General features: G+C 45.9%; 2 protein-coding genes across 8 annotated transcripts in view; one reads left to right on the top strand and one right to left on the bottom strand.

Moving 5' to 3' along the window:
- CD7 (CD7 molecule) overlaps positions 1 to 24,524 on the bottom strand; it is a 191,764-nt gene that overhangs the window by 85,679 nt on the left and 81,561 nt on the right. The window lies entirely within an intron of this gene.
- On the top strand, positions 666 to 5,255 carry UTS2R (urotensin 2 receptor). Of its 3 annotated transcripts, none has more exons than XM_069798937.1 (2): positions 666 to 991; positions 3,527 to 5,255. In XM_069798937.1, the coding sequence occupies exon 2, from the start codon at positions 3,670 to 3,672 to the stop codon at positions 4,816 to 4,818; it is 1,149 nt and encodes a 382-aa protein (XP_069655038.1). In that variant the 5' UTR covers positions 666 to 991; positions 3,527 to 3,669; the 3' UTR covers positions 4,819 to 5,255. The 3 variants fall into 3 exon arrangements, with proteins under 3 accessions (XP_069655038.1, XP_009911870.1, XP_069655039.1); XM_009913568.2 differs by having other exon boundaries at positions 670 to 986; XM_069798938.1 differs by lacking the exon at positions 666 to 991 and adding an exon at positions 1,008 to 2,173.

Raw genomic sequence — 24,524 nt, 5'->3', positions numbered from 1 at the left:
TAAATCAGAAGCAATTCCCTGTAGTCCACAGAGCTAAAGCAGGGAACTCGGAGGAAGAGCAACCCTGTCATGTGCAAGCAACCAACACAATATTCAGCTGCTATCAAAATAATACTGAGTTTAGCTTTGGCATTTCTCAGCACCAGCCCCTTCCTCACACTGCGTTTTTTTCTAGGCGCCTGGTTGATCTCGCTCTGTCTTTACCCTCCTTGAGTATCGCTGGGGAAAGGCAACCAGCTGAACCCCAAACAACCTGGATAACATTTTGTTACCGCCAGTCTGAAATGTCTCAGATGCTGTGGTGCGTGATACCACCGCACAGATTCTTCTGTTAATATGCCATCCAACCCAAATAAACTTTGGCTTCACTTTGGCATTGATCTCTGAATCGAGGAGCTCTGCCGTTTCCCTGGGCAGCCGACCCTCCCGCAGGAATTTAACCCTCCCTGGCCTGACTGCTCTCCACGACACAATGGTTTTGCTCAGGCAACGTTAGGCATTTGCGCTCTTCAGTGCGATGTAAGGAGGGGCAGGATGGCTTTTTGTATCACCGGTCCTGGGATGCAAACAGCCTTGACATCTCGCATCCCCAGCTGGCTCACGGCCAGGCAGGGGGGAGCCAGCTAAACAAGCCACAGCTATCAAAATGCTGCTTCTTTAAAAAGGCTCTTCACTGGCTGCAGTCAAAACCACGCTATGCCTAACGTCACCGAGTAACAGAAATAGCAGGCATGAGTGAAGGGAAGAGAATGAGAGTATTAACAGCGCACAGATTTCAAACATACTTGGCTAGGTAGCACGCTGCCTTCCTGCCGCTGCCTTTCCAGATGCGACGGAGCACGGGGATCTCTCGCTGTCTGCCCGTGAAGGAGGATTCTCTTTTTTCTTTTTTCCCCTTTTTTTCCTTTTAAAAGTTTCAGCTTTAATACTACTAGATTCATTTATATTTTATTTCTTGTAGGAAACTTCATCTGCTGGATTTAAAGGCAAGGTTTGAGCAGGAGAAATTCATTTATGTTTGCAGCTACTGAATGTGCATGGTACTCCTGTATGATGATAATGTAGAGGGGAAGGCAGGATTGGCTCAGAAAATTGCTTAGATCGTAAGATACTTGAATGGCTGCTTGGAATAACAAGCTCTCTGTTGTGTGTGTGTGCATGTGTGTGAGTGTGTGCATTTATGTACGAGTGCAGCAATGACAGTAACTTTAAAATTATGCAAGGTTTCCCCAGTTTGCTTAATTTTACTTCTCTAGGAGTGAGAACTTGCCTAGCTGTGGGCTCTGTCTGGAGACAGGTGAAGTGTCCGAATTGAATTAGTGCTGTAGTAATTTTATGAATGAAGCAAAACGCAGGTTCAGTGGAAGAGGAGCAGAGCGGGGAGATGCGGTGTGTTGAGCTCTCTCTGGCAGGAGCTGTCACACCAGGGAACCGCACAGACTTGCACGGGCACAGCACGGATCTGCTGCTACAAGTGCCCAGAACACAAAGTGAGGCAGCTGCAAGAAGACAGCACCTGAGCCATGGAAACATGCTCCTGAAAATGAGCGATCACAAATCCAACTGAGCTTGATAGTTGCATGTGTGACCAGCTCCAGGCTTAGCTGGAGCATCCCATGCAGAGCCATTCGTTTCCAACCAAGTGTGCCGGCGATAGTGTGGCAGAGGAGCAGGCAGACCTCCCTGAGCATCCATGTCTCCTTCATGCATGACGCTTTTGCTGCCGGCACAGCTCGTACATGAACATCAACAAAGTGGATGATGAGGGAGCAAGTCGGTGCATGGACAGGCAGGCTACACATGCCCAAAGCCAAGCAGGAGGGGATCACACAGCATGGCAGGGGAGGGAGGAGGCAGACTTGGGTTTGCAAGGTCCAGGAAAGCCAAGATGCTGATGAAGCTTCTGGAGACCAGTCCGGAGGAGCAATGTCCTGAAGGAGCACTGCAGAACCATGCTTCACTTCTCCCCCTCGGATGTCTCTACCCAAGGGACTTGGGCGGGAGATGGGCTCTGCATACTGTGTTTTTTCTCTTTTTTTTGCACCTCTATCCCAATTGTTAAATGAGGAAGAATCTTCCTCTATACTGGATTGCCCTCTTTTATACAGAGTTTTTGCATGATATCTCCGCAGCACCCATCACCCGCAGAAGGTGGTAACGGGAAGAAGAGAAGGTGAGGGCAAGTCATGAAGAGGATGAACATTGTTCATCCTGAAGTGCTACAGAAGTCACTGGCAGGGTCTTTGACACAAGGGCAGTGGAGGAGAGCCTGGTGCTGTAATCCTGCTGCCAAGGAGCTAGTGGGAGGAAAGAGGCAAAGGAGTCAGAGCTGGTGTGGAGACAAAGGGACACTGAACTCACTGGGAAAAGCTGCAAATTCCCAGGATAAAACAAACCCAACCTGTCCAGTGGAACGAGGCAGAGGGAAGTCTTTGCCTGCTGAGCCCTGCAAGGACAAGGCGGTCCAGCACCTCTTCTCACAGCGTTTTCCAAACAAAGAGACAATCTGAGCTCCATAAAATTCATAGTGCAAACACACTTCTGTGTGCAGTGACCTTTAGGTTGGCACAGGCTTTTGGTATGGCTTAAAATTTCAGCATTTTAGCTGCTTCTTCAGTGTTTCTCTCAGGTAGGTTTGAACTCCCTTTGCCTACACCTAGAGCCAGTATAAATTCAAAGCAACACCGTCATGATTTGTATAGCGTTGAGCTTGAGCTAACCAAAAGCTCCCGTGTACAAAGAGTGACTACCTGTCTAACATGCTGCAGAGCAATCTCACACCTCACTGCATAAGGCTGTTTAGACAGGCTCACAGACAGGTCTGTATGAAATATATCTATGCATGGACACATGAAAATCTGTGGGATCACACTTGACAGAGAGCATAAAAAAACCTGGGTTTACAGACACATAAAACCCACAGTAAAACCTACACCTTGCTTTATAGATATAAAATGCCTTTTTTCTCCCTCACTCAAATACAATTTGAAACTGCAAGTCAGAACATAGCAGGAGCTTCTCATCCAAGGGAAGTTGCTCTGTGAAAACACTGCAGAAATGCTAGACAGGACTTTGAGTGTATCACATAGAATAGACAAATCAGCTGCAAATGGTAAATCCAAATTTTGTTTTCCCTTTTTGGGTTTTTTTAATGTCTTCAGAGTTAAGAGCTTAGCAAAGAGGTTTAACCAATCATGCTGCTAGGTCTGTAAGTGTCCTTCATGAATTTAGGAAGGACACTTTCTTCCTCCAACTTCATACTAACTTTAAGGATTGCAGCACACGGTTCCAATGATCCACACAATCTCTCTTGTCTCGTTACCATGGATGCACTACGACATGTCACTCCTCAAAGCTGTGCTCTTGTAATGATAGCATGAACCTCACACGAGTGGCCTCAGTGCACGAGACCTTTGGTACGTGCAGACAGCGCAGATACATACTTAGGGGCAGGTAACTTCTAAATGATAATTTGTGTTGCTCTAGCAGATTTCTAATATGTTGGTTTCTGATGTCTTTCCTCTAGTGGAGAATGCAGATCTTCCTCGGATGAGACCCCACTAAGAAATGGTTCACCATCTCCCAGCAGTTGCATTTCTCAGAGCAGAAAGAACAGCTCTTCAGACCCCTGTGGCATGAACAAAGCCTCTGGCATTTAAACGTGGGAGGATGTCCCTAACTGACGAGCTGGAGAGCCACTTTTCTGCAACCCCCTACATGGTGACAGACACAAGCGAGGGCAGCCTGTTCAGAATCAGACCCAACGCCTCCGCCAATGCCACCGGGGACGGCACATCAGCCACCGGTTCCGTGGAGGACATGATCGCTATCTGCACCATTGGGACAATCCTCTCCCTCATGTGTGTCATTGGGGTGACAGGCAATGTCTACACCTTGCTAGTGATGTGCCATTACTTGCGATCATCTGCTTCCATGTATATTTACATCATCAACCTTGCGCTGGCAGACCTGCTCTACCTTCTCACCATCCCCTTCATTGTCGGGACCTACTTCATTCAGAAATGGTACTTTGGGGACATTGGCTGTCGCGTCCTGTTCAGTCTGGACTTCCTCACTATGCACGCCAGCATCTTCACCCTCACGGTCATGAGTACAGAGCGCTACTTTGCTGTGCTGAAGCCCCTGGACACAGTGAAGAGGTCCAAGAGTTACCGAAAGGCCATTGCTGTTGTTATCTGGCTGGTGTCACTGTTGCTCACTCTCCCAATGCTCATCATGATCCAGCTGGTGCAACGGGACAACAAAAGCATCTGCCTGCCTACTTGGAGCAAGCTGTCCTACAAAGTCTATCTCACCATCCTTTTTGGTACCAGCATTGTGGGTCCAGGGGTAATCATTGGCTACCTTTACATCCGATTAGCTAAGATTTACTGGGTGTCACAAACAGCATCCTTCAAGCAGACCAAGCGGCTCCCAAATCAGAAGGTGCTCTATTTAATCTTCACAATAGTGCTGGTGTTCTGGGCTTGCTTCTTACCTTTCTGGATATGGCAGCTTCTCTTCCAGTATTATGAATCCTTCCCTTTATCTCCCAAGGTGATGAAGAACATTAATTACCTAACAACTTGTCTGACCTACAGCAACAGCTGTATCAACCCCTTCCTCTATACCCTGCTCACCAAAAACTACAGGGAGTACCTGAAGAACAGACAGCGGTCCCTTAGCAGCAGCAGTGGGTACTTCCAAAGGAGGAACCGGTTTCAGAGGATTTCAGGGAGATCCCTGTCCACAAGCAGTCAGCACTGCACAGAGACATACGTTCTTGCTCACGCTCCTTTGGGAAACAGCAGTGCCTGAAGGTAAAATATATCTCCAAGAACAATCAATATTGACTTCAATGTTGCTTTGATTTAAAGTGTACATTGTAAAGGCAAAGCCTTAGCAGATCCATAATGTGCACACATTTAGTCCAGAGGCTGTGCCGTATGTCTGTTCTCATTTTCTTCAGTGCCACTGATTTGATGCTAGCAACATTCAGCTGACATCTATCTAAATAGCCTTTTGCTTTTTATCTTTATATTTTATAGTGTATGTCTCCTCAAGTAGCCATCAATAATGAAAGCCTATAATAAGGCCATGTTTTTTAATAGTATCAGCTGTCTCACAGAGTTTAAAATTGTTATCCCGTGAATGGTTGTAGTTTGCTCTTTCTTTTCTTGAGCAGTAATGCTAAATTTGTAGTTGTATGAGGACTGAAAACAATGAAATAAAGACAAAGCAGCTCATGTTTGTGACATGCAATCCAGTTTGAATTTGGGGTAGGACTGGACAACATGGATGAGGTATAAAGGGTGTTTGTCCTGGTTTTGGTCGTATTCACATTTATTCTACACTCACATGTATGCACCAGGCTCGATTCTCCATTCACACAGGTGTCTGTAGTGGAGTTACACCACAGTTTGTGTTAGCAAGACAGGCTTCCTGTGACAGTACCACAGTCAGGGAACACTCAGCATCCCCTAATGCACTGACCCCAAACATATAAGCACCCATGTCAGGGAGCATCATCTGTCCTGGACGAGTGTATCTGCCCTCTGTCCTCCTCCAAGGAGGAATTGGGAACTTCTGATGTTGTTATTCTCAGGGCATCCATAGACAAACTGCAACATCCAGCCTGAAGGACCAGACTTACATCACCAAGTCCAGGAGGAAAGGACAGAGGGAGGGGGGGAGGGGGGGGGAGGAGATCTGATTTCCAACGGGCAAAGCTATGCTATCTGAAGTCCCTAATATTCTCAATTATAAAAGCAGTAGCTCCCTATTAGTGAGATCCCTTGTTCCCTTCCCAGGAGATGATTTTGCTTTACAGCTACAAAAAATTAATATAGACCTGCCTACACCAAAAACACTTTGGCTGTCCTGGCTTTCACTGATGATAACGCATCATTAGTATAAATATATCTTCCATGATGTCTGGCACTTCTCCAATGAGTCTAAAAGTACCTTCTCTGGGATGCTGCCAGCATCTGTATAGGAGTCCTCTGCTTGCATTAGCCCCGTTACCTCATTAGCAAGCATACAACAATACAATGCCAACACAACTCTAACCAAGTTACAGAATTAGAAGCAAATTAATGCTTAGGAGTAAATTCAGAACTGCAGTGTGATACACCATTTGGCAGTGAACTCCATTTGCTTATACAGAAACTTAATTTAGGTTTTAACCATCTATTCCCCTTCAAGTCATTTAAATGGTCATTGTTCATGGGGACAGTGAAAGCTCTGCATCCAGCCTCCCTGGGTGATATGCTTGGAAAAGAAATTGCCTCTCTCATGCATAGGCTTAAAGTTTTTTATGTATGGGGAAGACTGCAGATGTCTTGAAAGAGGACTCTCTTTCGTGTGTGCAGTTTTAACGTTGAACTGTTGCAGAAACTGGAAGCCCCTCACTTTGTGTTCCCAACTGGCTCCACACACATGATAAGCAGTGGTCCTACGGGTCAGGGCACCTTACCTGCACCCTGCTTGCAGGGCAGCACACTGACTGGCAAGTCCTGCTTCAGGATTAGCCCCTTCCTGATTTCAGAGGGGCAGAAATACCGTTATATTTGGCTATTTCCTACACTGACAGTACTTGTTAGTTTTCAGACCCTCCTCAGGCTGGAGACACACTAGTCAAAGCCTGTTAGAGAGAGTAAAGCATCATTCACCCCACTGTAAGGAAAAGGGAGCCCATGGATAGGAGGTGAAGAAGCTTACTATATTCATGAACCCATTTTCCACTTACATAGTCAGGTGTTAATCACAGGTCAGAAGGTAAAGTTTGGCTTCCTTTTTTTGGTAATTGCAATTTTAACTTCTGCTTGCTCAGAAATAGCCAGACAAGCTCAAGACAAGCTCAGCACGAGCAGTTCCCACGGTTGTGAAGGAGAGCTACTACAGGTTCAGCCTTTAGAAAGCACAGTCCATCTCTCCTAAAATCAGAGACTCAAAATGAGAGGGCAGTTTGTAAATCCAGGCTTTACACACCAATGCAGACAGGACAAAAGAGTTACCAAAATACATGGGAGCAGATCTGTCTCCAGAGTTAATCAGTCTAACCCCTTTATCCCCAGTGCTCTGATTAACTTCTCCAAGCCCACCACAACCAACGCATCTCACAGAAAATATTTGCAAAAAGCTTGCCATGGTTCTGTAGGTGCGACAAGCACCCTGAAAGCAGCATGAGCAACATGCTGTGGAAGTGAGGCCATGCTAGAGGTCCTGCCATGCCCTGGGAGGTGAGCTGGGCTCAATGCAGGGCGCTGGGGTTCCCTGCCTCCCCAGGAGGACACCAGCCTTAGCCCTGGGCTGCACACTCTCCTTTCTGGTTTGAAGCTTGTGCTGTGCTCTCAGCAGGGGCTTGCAGAGTGTTTGTCAAATCAGCACAACAAAGCCAAAAGAAAAGACGACACCCACAAGTCAGGGAACAGGGAATGGTTGCCGGTGACACTTCTGTCAATACTGGGTCATCTTTGAATGATGAGACGTTTCATTCAAGCCTTTCAACTTCCACTCCAGGCTGGCAGTTTTTTGCTCCTTCAAACACTCACATCCATCACCACTCAGCACAGGCAAAAATAAGGGAATATTATCCCAAGTCTACAGGTGAAAGCAAGGCTCTGAGCAGTTCACAAGCAGCGTGTGCCCCAGCTCTGCATCCCCAACTAACTTTACGGGGCATCAGCCACACTCAAACACCAAACATTACACAGCTGTCCTCTTCCTGAAACCAAACAGCAACTCAACCACGAGAGCCTGCTGAATATTGAATGGGGGAGCCAGAGCAGTCAGTGAGGTCCAAAGAAGGAACTGCCTCCTCCAAGACAGATTAATTGCTTAGTTAATGATAGCTATAAAATAATTATTGCATCCTATTTATTCCTCCTTGCAGAAACCTATCATCAGTCGAAGATCCAAGAGTCGATTTTTGCACAAACAAAATTTGAAATCAGTGTGAAAGGGGGTGTGTGTACATGTGACCGTGTTCTTTCACACCTCAGACCATGCCCCTACACCTGCACTCTATTTGCTGGATCTTTATTCTCTGTGGGGTGACACTAGGAGCTCTTTCATCATCCTGAAGTCTTAATTCCCCTCATCTCTGGGGCATTCGGTGCCCCACAGACTGGATTTCACCAGCTGAATGCCAGGTAGCAGAAGTCAAAACTCCAATTTTTTGCTAATTTAAGCCAGGGAGCATTTAGCAATGCCTCAAGATTCAAAGAAAGTATAGCTGTAAATGCACCATGGCAGGGTGTCCAAAAAGGGCCACAACAGAGATGCTGCGGTGCTCCTACCAGCTAGGAAGGCCAGGTACCCTCTCTGGTGGCTGAAACAGGCAGCAAACTACAGCTCAGGCCAGGCAATGTTTTCAGTTGGATAGTGTCTTTGCCAGAAAAGGCTGACGTTTGTGTTTACCCAAACTATTTGCAAATCCACCCAGAAATTTAAGAATCTTTCTGGAAATTCTTTTTTTTTTTTTTTCCCAACACTGAATTGCCTCATTTCAGCCTTTAGGAGGCAAAACAACACAATTTCTCACTTCAAAATGAAGTTTCATTCATCTGTTTGCTTACACTTACTTTTAAAAGTCCTCTGTCCATTTTGTTCAAACCACAGGACTCTTACAAAAAGTCCCGCAGTTCAAGTAGCAAAGGAGAGAGCAGCTGCTCACCGCGCTGTGCATCCCTCTGTTCAAAACCTGCCTGGAGGGGGTGGGCAGCCACAGTGGAGAGTGGTGCAGCACCCACCCTCTGCCCAATTCCCACTCACAGAGTCGCAGCAATAATAGGCACAAACCCTCCTCCTCGACCACTGATGGAGCCTGATTCAAGCTGATCGACAGCCCACGTCCAGTCTGAGCCCCCTCCTTGTTCCTGCAAGCCAGCAATTGCAAGGGCACAAGATGAAGCTGCTTTGGGCCACTCTTTTAACCTGTGCAGGTATCCCACCTTGCTCCCTGGGAGATAATCAGGCCAGCAATTCTTCAGCCTACCTCTAACCAGACAGAAAAACTTGGCACATGCTCCCAGAAGAGGATCTGGGCAATAAATCAACATGCACAGTTTTGTTTCACTTAGAGCTGCAAGATGGGCAAGGACTAGGTGGGTTAGCTCTTTAGCTCTAGGTCACCAGTTCTGCACATGGCCAGGTTGTGAGGGCTGGGATTTCCAGATTGGCAGGTGATCTTCTTCCATTTCTCTGGGGTTCTTCCTAGGAACCCTCTCATTTTAGTGTTTGCTTAAGGGCATTAAAGGAGAGGCCAAAGGCTGAACAGATCTTGGAGAGCAAATCTGCACCTTGCAGAGCTGCCTAGAAAAAAACATTCCTCTTGCCAGTGCTGTCCCACTTGCACCTGCCGTGACTGCCACACTGGGATGCTCCACTGAAATTATCTGCCCCAGCCATGCCTGAGCCTCCCCCCATGCAGCACCCAGAGGACCTGCTACAGCAGCACACACTCAGACTAGTTGTTTTTTTTCTCCTTCTTCTCAAAATGCATGATCAAATCCTGAGACCCTCACTCAGCCATTACTCCTTCCCCAGATCAAACTCCAGATTTCTAACTCTTAATCACTATGCCTCAAAAAGAAAAAAAAAAAAAAAAAAAGGAGGGAGGTTTCATCCATAATACAGTGACAGCAGGTACCCACATGCTTTGGGAACCAATATAGCAACACTCCTTCCAAGGTTTTCTTTTCCAACAAATCTCAATTGCTTTCAATTATTGAATCTGGTGCACAAATCTCAGCACAGTAGGCAGCAACAGTGCGCTCCGGCTTGTCCTGTGTTTGTGTTTATTCAAAACACTAAGGGAAACACACCCAGCCAGCCTCCTGCTGATTATTTGTTTAGTTTACAGTTTACTGCTCGAAGGAGAGTGTAACATAATTAATTCATTAAGTACAAGCATTTTACAAACAGAATTGTTGCATCCAAAATGTCTATGTGAGTTGGTGAGTCACTAGTACTCTCTGATATCCTTGGAGGCAAATTTCTGTTCTAGGTCCAGAACAGGGACTGGAGAGAGCTCAGTACCGAGGACAAGCAGGCTACAGCAGCAAGGCACAGCATGCCATGAGCCCCAGTAGCTCCAGCAGCTACCGACCCAGCTGCCCTCCCTCGCAGGACAACCTCTGGGGGGGTCAGAGGTGTATCAGGGGAGCACTCCAGGGAGTCCACTTTGGAGATGCTGAACCTGACTTCAAATAAGAGAAGTGACTCCATTGAAATCAAGGGAGGACAAGAATTTTGTGGATTTCATACTTGTCTTGTGTATTGCCAAAATATTCAGGTAGTTTGGCAACATTTAGCAAAACCTGGAGAGGAGTAAGGCAGGAGTGGAGCAGCAGGTGGGTCCCACCTGGTGTTGGCTGAAGTGTGCAGGTAGCCTGTGGAAAAGAAAGTCTGACTATGAAGGGTATGGGCTAAACCACGCAGGGAGCCCAGGACTGACACAGACATATATTACGGTTCAGGTTGAGATCTCTGGAAGAAATACATGTTCAATTTTCCACAAAGTCTGCCTATCCTATGTTTTCAACTGAGGCTATGAATCTCTCAGTTCATGCAAAGTGTGCTTACCAAGGAAAAACTACAGGGCCAAGCCTCTAAACAATAAAAATAGGTTGATTTCCACTGGAGCCAATGCAGTTGTACCAATTTATGCCAACAAACAAGCAAAACCAAAAACCACCCAAAACATTTTTGACCCTTTCACTCCACTAAACAAGAATTTCAGTAGTCCACATTAATAACAGTCAAGATATCAAATGATCTCGTGAATGGTAAAGTAATCCATTTACTAGGACTTGCAGTATTCAAATGTGAGGTCTACCCCAAGTCACGCTAGAAACAGTGCAAAACAATATAACACAAGGTGGAACGTCCAAAGCTTTCTAGTCCTTGGAGTATCAGAAAATGGTATGTTTCCTCTCTTTAAGGGCAGCCTGTGCTGAAACTTCCTGTGCTGTTCCAGCCTTCTCCTTCATGCCTGGATTTCAGTACAGCAGCTTTGGCCATCTGGCTTCATTAAAACATCATTGTATCCTCAGCTTTTTTTTGATGGACCAAAAATAGTAAGAGTAGTTTTCCATTCAGCAATCCCTCATTAATTGGTGCTAGCTGGTGGGTTGATTACATTTTAATTTAGCTAATCAAAGAAGAAAACATCTTTGTAAGCTGCTGGGCCTTGATTTGCTTTCTGCTGTCTAAAAGTTCTTCCTTGATTTGAAAGCTATGCCTGAAAAGATCGGCTTTTGGCCCAACCTGCAACAGAACATACCCTGAAGCACACATCTAATACTGCCACACTTCTGCACCGCAGCAAGAGAAGAGCTTTAATTTATGCTATTCCTGATCAATGGATGGAGCTAAAACCTAAATAACCTTTAAGAAAAAACAACCAGCACCAAAGCACCATGCAGCAGGACCAGCTGTGGGATTTTGGACACTCAGTGTTCATGCAGACCCCATTGTAGTTGCTCTTTATGGTTGCCCTTGCCCAGGGAGGTTGGGCTGGGAGGTAAGGGGTATGCCTATGCCCAGCTGGGAGAGGGCTCCATCCCATCCATACAGCTGCCACCCTAAGACTCTCTGTCCAGGTTAAAGGAAAAAGTTTGACTGTAAAGCATGAAGTAGCTGTACTCGGCCACCAGAGACTTAAAAGCTATCATTCTCCCATTCTACGGAAACACTAGACTATTACAATCCTTGACTGAAAAGAGAAGCCCATAGGCTTCAATACCTGGGTTTGGAGTGCTTGAGGATTATGTTGGATGTTTTAAGAATCACAAATACCTGCTTTAGACATTTTCATTGGAGGAAAAAACCTCCTCAGAGCCTTGGTGGTGAAAAGTAAAAGCTCAGCCTATATTGCCACACCTGAACAACAAAATATCCTTCCCAGGGACAGGAGATGGTTCCTGTACCCTCCCCACACCAGGAAATCAGTGTGTCCCCAAAGAACAGAGGGGAGCAATGGGGATGTGCTGAAGACACTTGGCTGAAATTGAAGAAATTTTAGTTAAACTGTCTCCAACACTGGGTTTCATGTGAACCCAGGCTAGTCAATTAATTTTTCTGTCTTTAAGATTCTTGTCACTAACTTGCCCTTTCTTTCCCCTAACTTTTGTCCCTCTTGCCTATTTAGGACATAAATTCCCCAGGACACTGAATACCTCTTGCAAAGCCTGTATAGATGTTCAGTACAGCGGGGCCACAAAGGTGACCGATGACTTCAAAAGCAGCTGCAACACAAACAACAAATTTCAGCTGCTAAAGTTAAAAGCAAAGGTATTTACTACAGAGAGGCTCTAATCCTGCACAAAGCTGGTGCCGCTGTGTCAGATGTTCATACATAGATAGCACACATCATCTGTGTTCCTAAGTGAGGAAGGGGCAGGAGATGTCTCTGCAGCAGGAAAAAAAGACCTCGCTCTGTGCATGCCGCTTCCTAGCAGCCCCATGGGATGGCTCTGCCCTGCCCCAGCCAGGTTATACAGCTGCCTCCAGAGTCATTGAGGTAAATAACCCTCTTTTTTTTTCCTCCCCAATGAATAATAAAGCAGCCTTTCTACCCTGCTGTGAAAAAATGTATATCTCTGGATATGTGCTTATGGAAGAGCTGCACTGGCATATTTGGAGCTTCTCTGACTGGTCAGGTAAATCCATCACTGACATGTAAAAATGCTGCCCAAATGGATTAGCTATCACTTTGCATATCTTGGCTAAGGAAAGCCGGCTAATGTCAGATGACCCTAGTATTAGTTAAATGCAGTTGTTTCTCCTTAGAGAGGCAAGCTGAATTTTGCAGCTTTGGGAGCCTGAAGTATCCACAGCACTACCCAGTGCTGCACTAACACCCACTGCAGCTGCCCACAGCCAATCCGAGCCTACAAGCTACACCTGAAAATCGGCTTTGAAGAGTTTAGAAACTGTAGAAACTGGCTTTTATGGGGCTTCTTTGCACAAGCCTGCAAGCATCTGTATGTGTTACTCCGCACTGCAGCTCAGCAAACTGCAGAAGTTCTCCTCTGGGGGAGGAGCTGGGAACACAGACCAGAGCAAACGTCCCTGCACAGCTGTGAAACAGAGAGATGAGAGGGTGTGCATGGAGGGAAGGACTTTTGCAGCTTTAGGTAACAGTCTGACAGACAGGGATGGAGAAGGGCTGTGGACATCTGTCTCCTGGGGGTTAGCAAACTCCTCCAGAAAAGCACATATCTCAAACTGCTTAGCTCTGAACAGGACTAACAGTGCGTCTGCCTCTCCTGCAGGAAGGTGAGCTCCCGTCCCACGTCTAGACCTTGGACAAGTACCACTGCATCCCTGTCAATAAAGAAAAACTCACATTTGCTTGCCTTACTGAAGTCTTTTGAGATCAATGCATGAAACAACAGTTCACTGTAGACCTCTTGGATCTTCTCTTTAGCATAAACTAACACACAGTTCTATGTTTTCTTTATATCTGAGTGAAATAATTTTCAACAGAGAGGATCTGCCAGGTTGGTTGGGAAAGGGAGCAAGTAATGTTGGGGTACAAGCAGGGAGACCTGAAAGCTCTGCCCAAAGCCACGCTGAGCCAAAACCATCTACCTGGCATGGTGCAAGACAGCTTTAGCCCCAAGAGATTTAGCATCTCCTCACTGCAGGACCTGGGTGAACTTAAGGAAAAGCCTGCCCTCCTGGGAGGCAAGCTGAAATGTAAACACCTCTCAGCATGCCGCCGCTCACACAGAGGCAGGACAACACTGAATTATCTTTGGCATGTCTCCCCCGAGCTGAAGTGATGTTTATAAGGGCGCTCTTTTAAATGAAAGAAAAATATACCCAAGCTGAATTAAATGGCAGATGTTTCTTTAAGACTGAAGTTTGGCAGGGGATGCAGAACAGGATTGCTCTGGCACCATCCAAGGCGGCACTCTTCTGCGTGTTTCTCTGTCTCCATTTTATTTATTTATGTAGTTCTTGTGAATTTGTAGCTCTCTTTCAGGGCTGTGCAGAGCCTGCGTGGCAGAGGGTGGAAGGGACTTGTGATGCCCACTGACAGGGGAACCAAAAATTGTCTTCGGACAGCAGAATAACCATGTAGGAGAATGGATGCATATCAGTGGGCGTATGCATGTGGTTGTGTTGGTGTGAAAGTGTTTGGGAGAGCGACTGAGTCTTTTTGTGCATCACAGAAGCAGACGAGTGCAGCGTTCAGTGCACGCATATGGCTGTGCACATGAGCAAAAGCACCACATTCCTCCTAACTGGCTCTGAGGCAGCTTTGTTAACATTCCTGGTGGATCAGGAGCAAAGATAACAGAGCCATCTTTCAGTCCTGGAATGAGCAAGTGTATGCTTTGGGTAAAGGGTCAGGCCAGACAGTGAAGAGCCACTTGCAATGATTTTCATCCAAGGAATTTTCCAAGACTTTCCCAGAGATCTGCATCACATCTGCTTAGCATCACCCCCACAGTCTCCAAGCATCTCCTGCTGCAAGATGCCAAACCAGCTTAGCAAAACCAGAGGAATACAAGAACCTTGCAATAACAGCACCTAAACCCCCCACAGGGAGGAATAATTTGTCCTTTATCATTCCCGTAACAGAAAGCTACACTGGACTATAGTAACTTCTATGTTCTCTGCATCCATCACATTGGAAAAACGTCAACAGCAGCAGTATATCAGAAGCACTGTAACAACTGGCAAACCCAGCTCAACGCACGGTACAGAGCAAGCAGAGAACAAGGGCCCAGCTCTGCATGCAAAGGGTGGGGAAAGCATCACTTGCAAGCACCTTGCTACACCTATAATTATGGGAATGTACAAATGGATGTGAAGACTGCCCAGATCCAGCATGGCCCAGAAGCTCAGTCTATTAACAGCCAGAGGCATGGGGGTGACACCCCATCCCAGCTTCAAGCAGGTGACCTCAATGTCCATGCCCTCCTACAGCCTATGTTGTTAGTGCACCCCATGCCTCTTCTCCATCCCGGGAGGGACTTGCCTCTCTGTAGGGGCTAGACCTAATGGGGGCTCTCCACACATAGCTCTGGGATAGATGTCCATCACACCAGAGTCACAGCATCAACGTGTCTGATCCTTCAATTTGATTCATAATTCTGTAGATAGCACAGGAGTTACAGAAAACGTGGCTGGTGCTGAAGACCAGTATCGCAGGAACAGCGTGCACCCTGTGTAACTAGCGGAGCCTGAATACTATTAGTCAGTACTTGACAGCAACAGAAAATCAGCATAATTGGCATCGTACAGTATGTGGTTATTCTACAGGAAATTGTACCTTGCTGGACCAAGCCACAATAAAAGAGCTTGATATAGCTCAGTGCACTGGAGCCCTACAGCAAATCACTATTATTTGAAGCACAATAAATATGGCACCAGTTCAAAGGCCACTGCAGACAGTGAAGAGCATCCCGCTGACCTTAGCAGGCTTTGGGTCAGACCCTGTAGGACTGTGCATTCCCGCTGTCTCGAGTCCTTGCCCACGTTTTGCAGCGCATGGGTACATCTCACGGAGCCCCAGCTCACTTGGGTGTGAAATGAATGCTGCCCATTTTGGCAGAGATATAGACAGGGAAAGCAGGAGACAATACACAGAGGGAGCAAATCTTTTTTTTTTTTTTTTTCCACTTGACTACTAGTTTTTTCTGTGACAATCCCCTTGGCATTCAATACATCAGAAATTAAGAATCTACTACAGAGAAACAGCAGGTGTGCATGGGTGGGTAAGCTTTAAAATAAGCACTTTAAAATTAATTATTAGATAACGATGTTGTATCTGAAGCTACTTAGATAATGGCATATTATCAGCTGGAAGGACTGACAGTGCCTATTCTGCTCACACAGGCACAACAGAAATATGTGCTTTATCTCATAGCCATGCTGGGTGCAAAATGCATTTCTCTGAAGATTCTCATTCACCCTCAAAGCACTTAGAAAACACAGAGAGCTGTTTCTCCAATTATACACTCAACTCCTCCTTTGTCCTCCCTCTTCCTCAGCACTGCGGTTTGAGCAAAAATGCCGGTTATATCCTCAAAAGTGTGCTCCTTTTTTTGCAGTCTCACACACATTCACTTATCTGCCTAATTCCTGGCCCCTTGCTCTTCTCATCAAACCAAAGTATTTAGCTGCACAAGATTGCCTCAAGAGGCTAGCAAAAAGATTTTCCACATGCTTAAGATGTGGAAGCTCAACCAGAGTCAGGGAAGCATATTGTAGCAATTCAAAAACTGATGTAGATCAAGCTCTAATTTTACAACCTGTAAAATAACTCCAAGCTTTTTCAGCATGGCCCACAGAAAAAGGAAGGGGGGTGTTTTCTGTTTACTTGGGCAGCCACATTTATATGAAGAATAACCTTCAAAACTGTCCCTGATCAGTCCAATCCCTGTAAGCACTTTGAGGACAACCATCCCGCAAAGCTGGGGCTGTTGCATTGGGCTCAGATATTTACCAGCAGCGCTGGGCCAGAAGCATGGGGGATAAAGTCCTCTCCACTGCCAGCAGCACAAGCTGGCCCCAGGACACTAGGAAGAGGAAAGCATCCAGGTCCGGCCTTTTTTTGAGGCCTGAGGAACAAATTACCATTTCAAGGCATGGTGTCAAGAGACAGATATCAAACGCTTTGGCTGTTGGTGCTACTACGGCAATGAGAACAGATTAAGTAGACAGATGTCTAGAAACCAAGACTGCATACATCAGGCAAGAAAGGAATCTGAATCCTTCCCTAGAGGAATGGATGTTATCATTACTGGTTTTTTTAGCTAGGAGTCATCCTGGAATGTCACTTTTTATGGAAACATTACCTTGGCATTCACTATGGGCCTTTTCAGAAGGATTTGGTAGTTTTAACTTTCTCACTAATGAACACTTTTCCACCTTATGAAGTCACCAGCCTTTTTAATTTCTCCCTTCATCCAAGACAGAGCATGGACTGAAATCCAAGTGGAATATGAGGAGGAGGGCTTGGCCCAGCAGCGAGACTAAGGAGAAACCCATACTCACACAGCGCCTGCTCTGGAGAGGGCTCTTGGTTTCATCTCCCCCGAGCAGTGAAATTTATTCCAGGTTTTTGTTTTCCTTCTCTTCCCCCACGCCCCCCAAATGATCCTAAGTCTCTGACAGGACTCCACATTTTGTTTTATTCCAATCAGCAGCAACACTAGTGGCTTTTGGACTGCAAAAAGCAGTGAAAAAGCAGACAGTGGTGGGAGAAACAACACAGACTTCCTAGTGCCAGCACTGATGTCACGCTGAATAGACATTTGAAAGAATTTAGTGTCTTGGTATCATTTACTCCCAGAAGCAGCAGCTATCCAAAGCACTCCAGCACAATTTGTACTCAGGAATTCTGGTCTCTATGTGCCCAAGAAGTGGAACAAACTGGTTTGTATCTCATGCTGCAGGGACAGGATGGGTTGAAGTCTCCTGGACTTTCGGTGTCCAACTGTTTTACGGCAATTTAAGGATCATCTTTACTGGCTCAGATGTGAAAATCCCCCTCCTCAGGAGGTCACCTGAATCAAGGAGCCGGACTTCATGGGGTAACACTGAATGGGACCCCCTTGTGTCTCTGCAGAGGGACGTCTCACTCAGGCTCCCTCCTTGCTCCCTCTGCAGGGCCATGGTCCACTGGCAAGCCTGAGCTTGCAAGTAAAGGGCAGGGATACACTATAGGCTTAGCAGAAAGGAAAACTATGAAAAGGCAGAAGCAAGTGACACTAGGAGATGCTGTCCCCTTTTTATCTTCCATATGTCAGACCCCACCCCAGCAGAAATAGGGATATGCTGCAGAGATTGGGGATGGAGCCAGGTTCCCCTGGGGCAGCAGGGACCTGATTGCATCTCTCATGCGCCCTCCTCCAGTGCTGTGCCCTGGCCCCAGCCCATGCAATGACCGGTGCAGCTGGGCAAGAGCTATCTGGGCAGAGAGAGCCCCAACGCTCTCGCGGTGGGAAGGGCTGGTTTGCAGTAGCCGGTCCCTCGACGCAGCAACGAGCAGTGGTGGGGAGAGCTGCTCACACTCGGTGGGCACATAGGCACCACGCTGCACTTGCATGAGCCACTGCCAGCATTTCTGATGCCAGCACGATGGCATGCTGCAGAGGCTGGCATTGGTTTTCTCCACCACAAGAGCTGGTTTTAATTAGCTCCTTTGCCTCAAAGAGAACACGCATACTTTCAGGATGAAGTGGGACCACTGGCAGGGCTGGGGATGCTGGGAGAAAATATCCTACAGGGTAAGTGAGAGCACTCCTACTCCTGTTATTCCACAGCTTTACCAGTGTATTAACCAAGTTATTCTCAGCAGGTAAAACTCAACCTGTGCTGACAGCAGGCAAAAGACATCTGAACAATGTCCTGCTTCTGCACCATCCAGTAAAAGAGGATCAAATAACTTACAGCTAATTATTTACCTGATAGACTTCGCATTCAAAAATTCTCTGTTTCCAGATGCTGAGATACACATTCATAAAAAAATTATTCATAATTTTTTCTTCCATCAGTTATCTCATATGGCTTGTTATTTGGCCATTACTGTTTTCTGTACAGGAGCTTTCCAGCAATTGTCACAGTGGTAGTCAAAAAGCACAGTCTGCTCGCATGGTGGACTGAGAATCACCAGCTTCCTGGCCTTATCCTAAGCCCATTTTGAAGCCAGTGGGACACTTTGAATCAGGTCCTAGATGATTTGGCAAATTTACAGAGGAATGCTTGATTATGAGTGACAAAGCAGGAGCTGTTCAGAGGAATGAGCTCCCAGTGGCTTTAGCTTTCCTATCAGTACTGTCTTTTCTGGTGGTCTGGGACATCTCTCCAGATACCTACACTTTTGCTCACTCATTGCTCCCTGATACAGGTTGTTGGGGGGGGGGGGGGGGGGGTTGGTGCATAATACATGTTGTCATTTTGTATTTCTTTAAAAAAATTCAAACTCTAGAACTGAAAAAGCAGCACAGTCCAGACTACTTAGGTGCAATTCTAAGAAATCCAGTGCCTTTGTGTTTGAAAAATGAAAAGCAGAGCCTGCCCTGAATTTAAGAATATACAAGTAACTTTGAAGCTGATCATTCAAGATCAGAAAGGAGCCTTCTGCCTCTGGGCTGGGGACAGCCAGTTGCTCCCATCCCTTTTACTCATCCAGCAAGCACAACTTCTTCTAACTACCCAGCAAGTGATGGAATGGGTCTTCTCCAGAGCCCAGCGCTGCTTGGCTGCATGCAGCAGTGGGGGACACAATGGGAAAGTAATTAAAGCTGCATCACAAGAGCAAACGAAAGCCGCAGCGCTCCCCCTGTTCACAAGGGTCTCTTTTTGCTACATCCTGAAAGCCCTGAGGGAACCTAGGCAAGGTCCCCAGCCTGGCCAAGAGCTTCCAAGGGGCTGAACACAATGCCACAGCCCATCAGTTCCTGCCCGTTCAACATGAACAGAAGAAAAGGGAGGCTTTGCTACCTGCGCTTTCCTTTCCCTGCCCTTCCACCACCTCTGCTTCTCCCACTCCAGCACACGCTCTCCTCTCCAGGCCCTCCCAGCAGCCAGTGCAGGATGCAAGTGCCACCACTCAGCAAAGAGTTCCAGCACCCCAGCAGCAACACAAAACTCTCTTCAGCCTTATAACATCATGAGGTGCCAACAAATGTCTGACCATTGGTTTGGGCACAGGCATTTAAGCAGTGCAGAGGCTTTAAAACGGATCTAGGTACAGCAGTGCATTCCACCCTAAGCCTTGCCAGCTCAGCTTCCCCATCATTAAGATGATGTAGCAAATTAAACCTGGAACAAAGGGCTCTGTACCAAGCATGCATTCTGCATGCGACCTGGCACAGGATATTCAACAGGCACACACCTCATACCAGGTTTTCTAATAGTGTACGTCACTGGTCTCCTGGTCTAGTGCCACAGGTTGGGAATAGGTAAATTGCTAAAGTGGAAACGGGGAAAATCCTGTGGCCAAGACCAAAATTATGAATGAGTGTATCCTGGAGAAACCTTTGGCAGGAAGACAGGGACTCATATTCTGTAGCTACCCCAGCAAAACCCAGACATCTGGTCATCCTAAAGTTAATTCCCTGTGCTTTGCTTCCTGTATGTGAAGGACTTGGAAAGTAAGCACTACTTAGCATTAACGACAGCAGATAAGGGAAGAGCTGAGACACCAACAGATACAGCCTGAAGTATCAGATGAGTGGAAGAAAGATGCTATTGTACTATATGGCTGTGCCAGTACTTCTGATACCACAGCTATCATAAGCATCTCATATCAGCTTTAAATACAAGGGGCAGACAGACATACACACACACACACCCCCCCAAGCTATGGTACACAAATACAACCAGTGGCATCTATATTCTTTTATCCAGTATTTATTGAAGATCAGCTTTTCTTTTGCTACTCCCAGTTGAAACAGATCAAATGGTTGCACAGGAATGAGTAACTTTTGAGATGATCAAAACATAAAGAGAAATCATAACCTGTGTTTCCATAAACTTAGCTGGCTGGCTGTAGGATTAACTTCCCTTGAAAAGAAAGAAATTGTACCTTACACTGAAGCACTAAAGCCACCAGGCACACTTTTCCCTCCCTAAATCAATTAATCTGCACTATCAAACAGAAGTCAACAAACTCATTAAACTACCAGCGTAATGTATTTGCCCCACAACCCTTTTTGCCCCTCAGTTAATGAGTATGGGTAAGAAAAAAGGACAGGTATGGGAACAGTTCACTGGCACCACTACGGAGATAGCAGTCACCTTCATGCTCTGGGCAACTGATGTATTAACAGTGTATGAGAAGTGACAAGTTCCAAGAATTAATGCAATGGAGACAGTCCTCATTTGCTGTAATAAAACAGACTGTGAAAGCATCCATCATGATGCTATTAAGTGGATCCTGAACCCAATTCTCCATCCTGTGACATGGCTCTTTTGCATCCAGAAGAGATATGTGGGCATCAAACTAGTGTAAAATAACTATAATCAGCAAATGCAAGGTGGCCATAGCCAGGTCTCAGAGTGAAGCAAAGACAATAATTCTTTCCATGTGTTTTCCTCCTTCTCCTTTCACGATTTACAAAGACCCAGTTATCATTTTCTCAGCTGGATTCATTTCAAGCAGGTATTCCTTTAAAGTATGCTCTGATTTTTGTCGCTCAGTTTGGCCTGGACACCAGTGTCAGATGGGATTGCCACTGGTCCCCAACTGGATGAAACACACTCACAGACCTGGATTTCCGATGAAAATTTTCACACTTGCAAATCGACGCATTTGCTTCCTGCAAATAATCACTCACAATAGATTTTCCCAAAGGCATTCCTGCCAGCAAAAGCGTTAGCTCAAGTATTTGGGGATTTGACCACAAAGAAGGTCACAAAAAACAGCTGAAGCAAATGCAACATTTAATTTGACAAATATTTACCAAAAAATGGCAACCAGCCTCCGTAGCAGCCATCCCACAGTAATTATGCTCCTTGCATCCATGTCTAATTTAGAAAGCCTGAATGAAAGGAAATCGTCAGTATTTTGGGGGGGTGGGGGCGGGGGGAACAAAATTTACCTTGAGCAAAACCTAGCTCATGCAACCAGCCACCAAAAGCCCGTCAAGCTCCCAGGCAGAATTTAAGGACCAATTTTACCAGCTGTAGGTTACAGAAGTCCATGTTGAGTAAGTGTCAACTCATCAGTAAGTCCCTGGCAGCAGTCTGAAGGCAAAATGTGGCAGGTCTTGAAAGGCACCCATCTGAGGGAGCTCACAGATTTGTACGTGTCACTAATGACAGTGAGAAACCTTTCGAAGGGTACTCTGAGAAAATTGGTTTATGTAATTATAGAGATTTATGTCTCTTACATTTCCAAGAGGTTCGCTGCTATCCTCAAGCTCTCGGCACAGAGGAGTCAAGAGAAGAAAAATGTAATGTCATCTTTGGATGGAGACTGTATGATCATACCCACAAGGTAAATAAAGTGACCAGCATCAATGTTTGGTTAGGTGAGAATAAAGCAACCCCTCCCTTGGAGGAGGTAGAGACTGCGGGAAGAACCTCTGCATGGCAAATCACCCTGGTGTGCAGAAAAAGCCATCAGAGCTGGGAAGTAGTGACATTTTATTTTATTTCCATAGGGCAGATAGAAGCAGCTTATTGACACTGAGTTTGCCAAGACTTCTCATTAACAGTGCACATTTATGCACATTTAGTCTGCAATGATTTTCATGGTTTGAATGTATTAAAGACAGTGTGTTGAGGTCTCACTTAGGGGTAGGGTGTCTGGAGGAAATGTCTACAGCTATAAACCACAAGAGTCCTAGCCACAGCCCTGAATTTCCCCAGTGTTGTATAACATTTAATTACATCATTAAATACATCATTTAAATAGCACCCCAACTGAGATTTCAATGAATCAAATATATGGAAAACAAATGCCAAAGTCCATCTATGTTATTTAGGGTATACACAGGACAGAAATAATGAATCCATAGAGATGTAAATCAAGGACTTCTAAAACCAGATCTGTCATTCCCCTATCAGGATTACAACAGGACATTGTGCCACCAACTCCCACAGTTTTCTACCAAGCCTCAGAAGTAGAGTGATTTTTTTAAATGCTCTAGTTCCTGAAATCCCTGGACTGTTGGAAAATCGCATCTTTCTTTAAAAAAAACCCAAACCATTATGTTTCTTGCCCCTCAGGTTGCACACATTAGCTCATAAACATGACAAAATGAAACCCAGATCTATTTTTTCATACCATCTTGTGATACCTAAGCCAGTCCCAGGCCAGACTTCTGGCTCAGCTCAAGGCTAATTCTCCTGCTCCCCAGCACCCTGCCTGCCCTCGACCCCTGGCTCAGCACATAAATCTTGAGAAAGCCTTGTACCAAAGATGAGGGCAGGATAAAAGAAACAAGGTAATGAAAAAGAGCAAACTAAAAAGGCCATTTTGGGTCTTCCCGATGCAACGTCTCCTCAGTAAGATAGCACATTCTTGGAGAAAGTACCACCAGAAAGGACTCAAATCAAAACTCTGTGATGGGAGGCTCGCAAACTGCAAGGAATTTGAAAAGTTGGCTTTCAACTGCACTTACATGTTGATTATAACATATAGGTACACACGCACTTTGAATTTAATGCCTGAGCTCTGGGCCAGGGCAGCGGCACCTTCCCTGGATAGCAAGGTTTGCTCCAGCTGTGGGCCTTGCTCCCTGAGGCAGGAGACTGAAAAGGCTTCACGTAAGCACACTGCTGAGGTTTTCTCTAACTGGAAATGTTCCTTCTGCTATTCTGAACAGTCTGTCCATACTTCACGGCATAAACTGCTTTAGAAATAACAGCCCTGGAATGTAAAACTGGGGCAGGCTGGCTGCTAGCCCTGGCTGCTTCTTGCAGCCCCTTTGCCAAAGGGGATCTTGTGTCGGCAATAGAAAGGTGCAGAAGCATAAAAAAAAAGCAGACGCCCCGCTCCAGCAGCCATCCATGCTACTGACCAGGACTGTCTGCTTTGTGCCACAAAAGAGGGGCAGACAGAGCCCCCCTTTTGGGCAAAATAAGCAATTCTTCTGTAATATATGCTTTCCTCACGTTTCCACTCCACATCTAGATTTTGCCACAACGCCATACAACTGAGTCTCTTGAAATGGCTTCTCGATCCGTCAGCGTCAAGGTGGAAAGCGTGCAAGACTATTTTGGGTGAGAAATGCTCAGAGCTGCTGCTGCAGAGCGTGTTTGGGGAAGGCTCCCCAGGAGCTGAGAGCAGGGCAGTGGGTGGACCACGAGCGTACCTGCCCCAGCCTCGGTGGCAGGGACAAGCAGGATACATGTCAGTCTATCCCAAACGTGGCCAGTGCATAGGAATGCAGCCAAATGAAGCAGTCTGGTCCAAGGCCTGGCCTCCAGATGTTCCCAGATAAGACAAACAGCTTTGCACCACAGCGATCAGATTTTTCCTCCCCTCTGCTCACTCCTAACTTACCAAGGGTTAAGAGGGCTACAGTGCATCCACATTAATAGTGTTCAAATGCAGTTATCTACCCCATACTAAGGCAAAAAAAAAAAAAAGCACAGCCCAACTAAATCATGATAAAGGGTTGCATTCCTCAGCTCCTGTGATGGCCCCTGTTTTATCAATATACCAGCCAGAAAAGAGGCTTCAGCCCCGGATGATATGCAATAATTATCTTGACAGCAGTACTTGAAGGACATATCTTCTACATTACTCCCTATGTTTTTAACATTAAGCTCCCTACCACCATATTTAAGGCCAACAGAGGGTTTACAGGACAAATGCCAAATACATTAAAAAGGTTTCATCACATAAAATTACATCTTAAGCACTAAAGAGAACAAATGAGAAACTGGGTGAAGGCAGATGCCAGAGTGACAAAGCTAATACTGGACTCTTTATCTTCACAGAAAAATGACCGGGTAGCTGCTGATTTGATGTGTAGCAATTAAAGAGTAATTTACACAGTGCCACTTAGTGACAAGTATAATTATGTTCTACTCAGGGTACA

Source organism: Haliaeetus albicilla, chromosome 12 (genome assembly GCF_947461875.1).
Source record: "Haliaeetus albicilla chromosome 12, bHalAlb1.1, whole genome shotgun sequence".
NCBI classification, from domain to species: domain Eukaryota; kingdom Metazoa; phylum Chordata; class Aves; order Accipitriformes; family Accipitridae; genus Haliaeetus; species Haliaeetus albicilla.
Note: the sequence above shows the minus strand (reverse complement) of the source record. Positions and strands in the feature narration are given on the sequence as shown.

Coding starts and splice junctions, on each gene's coding strand:
- UTS2R (XM_069798937.1), top strand. CDS start 3,670: ATGTCCCTAACTGACGAGCTGGAGAGCCACTTTTCTGCAACCCCCTAC.